Below are 5,176 nucleotides of genomic sequence, written 5' to 3'. Positions count from 1 at the left end.
AAAATACATTTTTATATAAATAAAAAATATTTTTTTTTGTTGCTCAAATAATATATAAGTTTATGCAAAAATCCGCGTTTTACTGTATATAATAGATTTCCTTCAAAAAATTCAAAATTCGAAAAAGGGCCAGCTTTTACGGCTGGCAAAGGTAAAATCCCTCTTGAATATATAGAATCGTGTAAGCAGTAAATATACTTATATAATATTTAATGTGTTCGAACTATTAATGATTTCGAAATACCAATCTCTTAATGAAACATATGTGACGCGAGAGCTGAGATCGAATTCGGAATCCGTCGATTACTGGTCTATCACGCAACGTGTGAAGCCACGCGTCGCCCCCAACTTTAAAGTTAATTATGTGAAAAGATGAACATCGTTACACAAAGATTGCTTTTAAAATTGTAGTTCCCCGACCACCAAAGCAAAGCTACGCAAGGTACCACCGATGCCATATGAATTTTGGACCAACATTCTCGCGTATAAGATGACGAGCTGGTTTAAAGTTTATCGCGCGAAGCATAAAGACACAACCAAAGTATGTACATAAGAATCGCTTTGCAAACCAATAACAGTTTATAACTTTACATCGAATATCTGCAACATTTTAGACATATATATACATATATATATATATATATACATATATATGTATATATATGTACACATATGATAACATGCATCACAGTGATCAGAAATGTGATCAAAGATTTTTAGGTTCTAGAAACCATTGGCGTTGAACCGGAATTCTGGAACGTCTTTCCCGAAAGTTCGATGCTCGATGGCAAAGACTTTGAAGATCTTAGCTTCAAACAACGGGTCTGGTTGCTGAAAACCGTCTGTGATACAATTATGGTGAGTATGCACTATGCAATAATCTTAAAAATGAGGAACTATAAAATTGAACTACCATAATTCTTGCAGCATACTAGAAAAACGGTTCAGGAGGATATGATGAACCAACGATGGGAGGAACAGTTTGAAACGGTTTTAGGAACCGATCGTAACGGGACGAAATATATTTACTTTCCTCAATTTATGTCGAACGATTTCAGAATCTACAGGCATTCCCTGGACAATAAGATCTTATCGTCTGTCAAGGTAATTTCTCATTCTTCTGAGTAGGGAACTCAATCAACTAATCTCCTCCAATTTTAATGATTCTTTGGATATGTTAAAATATACACAAAAATAAGATTTACATTTTTTCTTATTATGCTAAGTCGCACATTAAGGAGATGATATCCACCCTTGAAAAAAATTGGTTTTTTTTCTTTCTAAGTAAATACCATCTAAACTATTAGATATGAAAAAATATTTTACAGTTTCAAGTGCGCTTTGCAATGGTGCATTTAATAAAAAGAAGTCATATTTTTAGAAAAAAATATTTTTTTAAATTGAATTAGAGAAAAATGATTTTTTAAAATTAAAAAACACTATTGTAAAGCGCGCGTGAAACCGTAAAACTTTTGTTTAAAACTTTTTCATATCTTTGACAGTTTAGACTTTAGACGATATTTACTGAGAAAGAAAAAATCGATGTTTTTCAAGAGTGGATATCATCCTCTTAACGTGCGATTCAGCATTTACAAAAAAAATGTGAACCTTATTTTTGTCCATTTTGTAATATATCCAAAGCTCATTAAAATCGGTGAGTCAGTTGGTTGTGTTCTCTTATGAGACTTGACTGGCACTATTTTTACATAAACTTGTTCTTTGAAAATAATAGTAGAAATATTATATATGCCCAGTTGCTATAATTATGTATGTATCGCCTACAAAATAAGTAGATAATAATAGATTAGATTGGACATTGGGTAATAATTAGCATTCAAATATGAAAATCCTCTAAACGTGAATATGTATAGTACTTGATATTTTTAATAAAATAATGTTTTTATTCTTATTAATTATCTTTTAAGTATCTTTATATAAATAATTTAATTATTTAACATAAATATATTATGGAGTGAAAAAACAGATGTTCCTCATCTGTTGTAATATTCCACGTATAAAATATTGAAGTCTTTAAAAAAAAATTTTTTAAAATTACAATATGCAATATAATATGATCAATAAGCTTTAATATCACAGAATATGATTAAGAATATTATTCTCGAAAATCTCGATATTCATTACAATAGGTTTCTTAGAAGGATACTTTTAAAATGTACTGTACACGTATATTCTGTATATTTTATAAGCTGTATGAACATATTTATTAACTACAAATTTTGCAGCCTGTCGGACAAGAGCGAGAGTTGGAAAGGAATAAATTCATTAGATACAGGAAGAGAAAATTGCAAACACGCAACAATTTGTCCGATCGCAGATCGAACAGTCATGAGAATAGAAACGACGACAAGGATCTCAGTAATAATGATAGCGCCACGGGTTCGTTTATCAGTGAGGATACGAATTTGAGTAGTACCAGCACGTGCAGCAACAATAACAACAACAACATAAGCCTGGACGCCATAAGCAGGAAGCGTCGCAGGAGTTTGTCGAAAATGTCCGAGGAAAGTTCGCTGTCGAACGCGAGATCCAGCGGCTACGACACCCACACCTCCAGCGACAACAAGTCTGTCGACGACGAGTCGTCGCGGATGTTCAAGGGTTTCTCCAATACTCAGAATGACAATTGCAATATAGAGATAATTAATGAAATGTTAGATGATTTGAAAACGGAAATCAACGAGGAGAAGAGAGCGAGCGAGTGCGAAAACAATAGCGAATTAGTGTCGCAGGAGAACTTTGTAGAATTGTACAAAAATACCGCAGTATCCCATAGTGAAGCGTTAGTTAACGAAAAAGATGAACTCGAGAGATCGAGCGATAACTTATCCAATAGTTCAAAGACGGACGACGAAAAGCTGAATGAGATAATTAATGCCGAGAGTACCAAGTTACCTGATGACGTATATTCCAAAAGTATTTCCGCCAGTGATAATGTAAGTGATATCTCAATGTTGACATCCAAATCGGATGACGAGAAACTCAGTGAAACGATAACTAGTGATAGTAACGTTAGCGCGAGTGAGAACAGTTTAAATAGAAAAAGAACTTTTAATGACTTTTACGCATCTTCCTCTGTCAATAATACGTCATTAAGTGACGAAGTGGCTAGGCTGGGTCTTGATGAAACGCCATCGGTGATGGAAGAGAAATTGAATAACTCGATTGAAAAAGGAGATAATCTGGAAAAAGGGATAAAACTGCGATCTCGAGATGTAGTGAAGCAGTCTAATGAAGAACACCCAACTGAGACGAGAGATGAGGTGAAAGAGGAACAAGCGTCAGAAGACGATGAAATGAATGAGACAGATGAAGAAAATTTCTCCGCAAGTGAAACGCGACAGACAAGCGTGGAATATGATTTGGACGATTACGTGAACAGTACCGACGCCGGTTACAATTTGCGAAGCTCTGAGAATCAGACAGAATGCAAGCAACGTTTCGACAAGATGTTGTCCGATCTCAGCGTTTCCGACTTTTACCTTGTGGCCGACAGTGTGGAAGAGTTAAGGAACCTTATTGCCAGTTTTTCAGAGAGCGATTCGGAAAGCAATAATTCCAATAACGTAAGCTTAACGCGATTAATTTTCAATATCGATTTTATCGATAATATTTTGCTTTATTTGCTAAAAATTACGCTGCGTTTACAGGCGGAAATTATTCCTTTGTGTGAAGTAAAGTTGGTAAAGAAGTTGACTGAATTATTAAGTTCTGTGGAACCAACAGAGACGTTTCTGAAGGATACACTGCGAAGAGCAAGGGCAAAACTTCAAAGGGAATGGTCTAATTTTAAAGAAGGGTATGTACAGCAACATGTTTTTTTTTACACCTTACAACGCGAAATAATCGTACGTTTTTCAAAAACTCATATCACACATTAAATCTCATACGTCACCACAGAAAAGCAATATGATTAAAAATACTAGAAAATGTCATTTCATTGCATTGCATAAGGCATACAGCTTTATTAACGCATTTGCGAAAGTTTTTTTTTTTTTGCTTTGATTAGTAATAATGCATAGCAAAATAATGCATCTTCAGAGCTTCTCATATTTTTTCATTTTCATTGTCTTGAAGAATTTGAACCTACCTGACGCCTTGAGATTGCTACAATCCATGTGTGATTTACGATGTGGTCGTTGTCCACACTTCTTCCGAAACGTAAACGTTAATCACTTCTTGTCGAGCATGGTAGAGAAACATGTGATGTGTTGTAGCAGTGTGGAGGATCAGGACTCATCCGGTGAGAGTGGTCTCAGCTCTAATTGGTGGGTTCTTGGATCACAGGGCAGGGATCCACTCTCAATCCCCGGAGACGCAACGTTACAAACGTTACCGCAATCTGCCCTATCCTCACTTGGCACCCAAAATACGCAAAAACAGTCGCGACAAGTCGAGAACGAGCACGAAAGCACGGCCAAAGATTCTAAGCAGAATGACCACCACGAGAGCGGGGAGGCGAGTGACGAGCAGCAAAACGGCGGAAGCGACAAGAAACGGTCGGACGATAAAACGTCACCGGGAGGTGACCACCAGGTCGTGGAGGAAGGAGACAAACGGGAAGACAAGCGATCCAAGGAAAACGAGATCGCGTCAAACGACGAAGGTATTCCGTTTCGTCACCCTCGTTTCCTGCCCGATTGTCTTGTTTCTCCTTTCGAGGGACGTACTGACAGCGCTACGTCGTTCGCAGATGCCGAGGAGCAAACGCAATACAGTAGACGAGTACTACGAGCGCGCGGCGTCTCTTCGTACACCGAACAGTCTTATTCAGACGACGAGATCGACGAGGACGAGCTGGAGGAATGGACCGATGTTGAGGCAGTGTATGCGGCTCCCGGCACACAGGCCAATACATCCGCTTCTCACGTTGGTTCAAAAGAGCGAAACGCTGACCACTGGTCGGACGAGGAGGACTCAGACCAAGATTGGATTCTACCGAGCTCTCGCAAAAGGAAAAATAAACGTTCGTGTGAGTGTCCGAAAGAAAAATTGTATCATCATAAATAAATCAATACTATATATATATATATACAGGGTGTCTCATAATAGGTGTATCACCGTTCATAGGTAGGTTGAACGGATTAAACTGAATCGAAAAGTCCTCTACCATTTTGCAAAATTCGCAATCGTAAACGAGACATTAATTTTTGAAGAT

General features: G+C 37.2%; 1 protein-coding gene across 5 annotated transcripts in view; it reads left to right on the top strand.

Annotated features, from left to right (window-relative positions):
- Positions 1–5,176, top strand: part of LOC105457533 — a 22,923-nt gene that overhangs the window by 13,367 nt on the left and 4,380 nt on the right. For 3 of the 5 annotated variants that reach the window (XM_011702244.1, XM_011702245.1, XM_011702247.1), the window contains exons 4-10: positions 412–541; positions 721–858; positions 928–1,104; positions 2,244–3,584; positions 3,669–3,817; positions 4,236–4,624; positions 4,712–4,990. In XM_011702244.1, coding sequence (XP_011700546.1) covers positions 412–541; positions 721–858; positions 928–1,104; positions 2,244–3,584; positions 3,669–3,817; positions 4,236–4,624; positions 4,712–4,990 — 2,603 coding nt within the window. Of the gene's footprint in view, positions 1–411; positions 542–712; positions 859–927; positions 1,105–2,243; positions 3,585–3,668; positions 3,818–4,235; positions 4,625–4,711; positions 4,991–5,176 lie in introns of those variants that run through there. The other 2 variants (XM_011702248.1, XM_011702249.1) reach the window with 2 other exon arrangements.

This window comes from Wasmannia auropunctata, unplaced genomic scaffold (genome assembly GCF_000956235.1).
Source record: "Wasmannia auropunctata unplaced genomic scaffold, wasmannia.A_1.0 LD335208.1, whole genome shotgun sequence".
NCBI lineage: Eukaryota > Metazoa > Arthropoda > Insecta > Hymenoptera > Formicidae > Wasmannia > Wasmannia auropunctata.
Note: the sequence above shows the minus strand (reverse complement) of the source record. Positions and strands in the feature narration are given on the sequence as shown.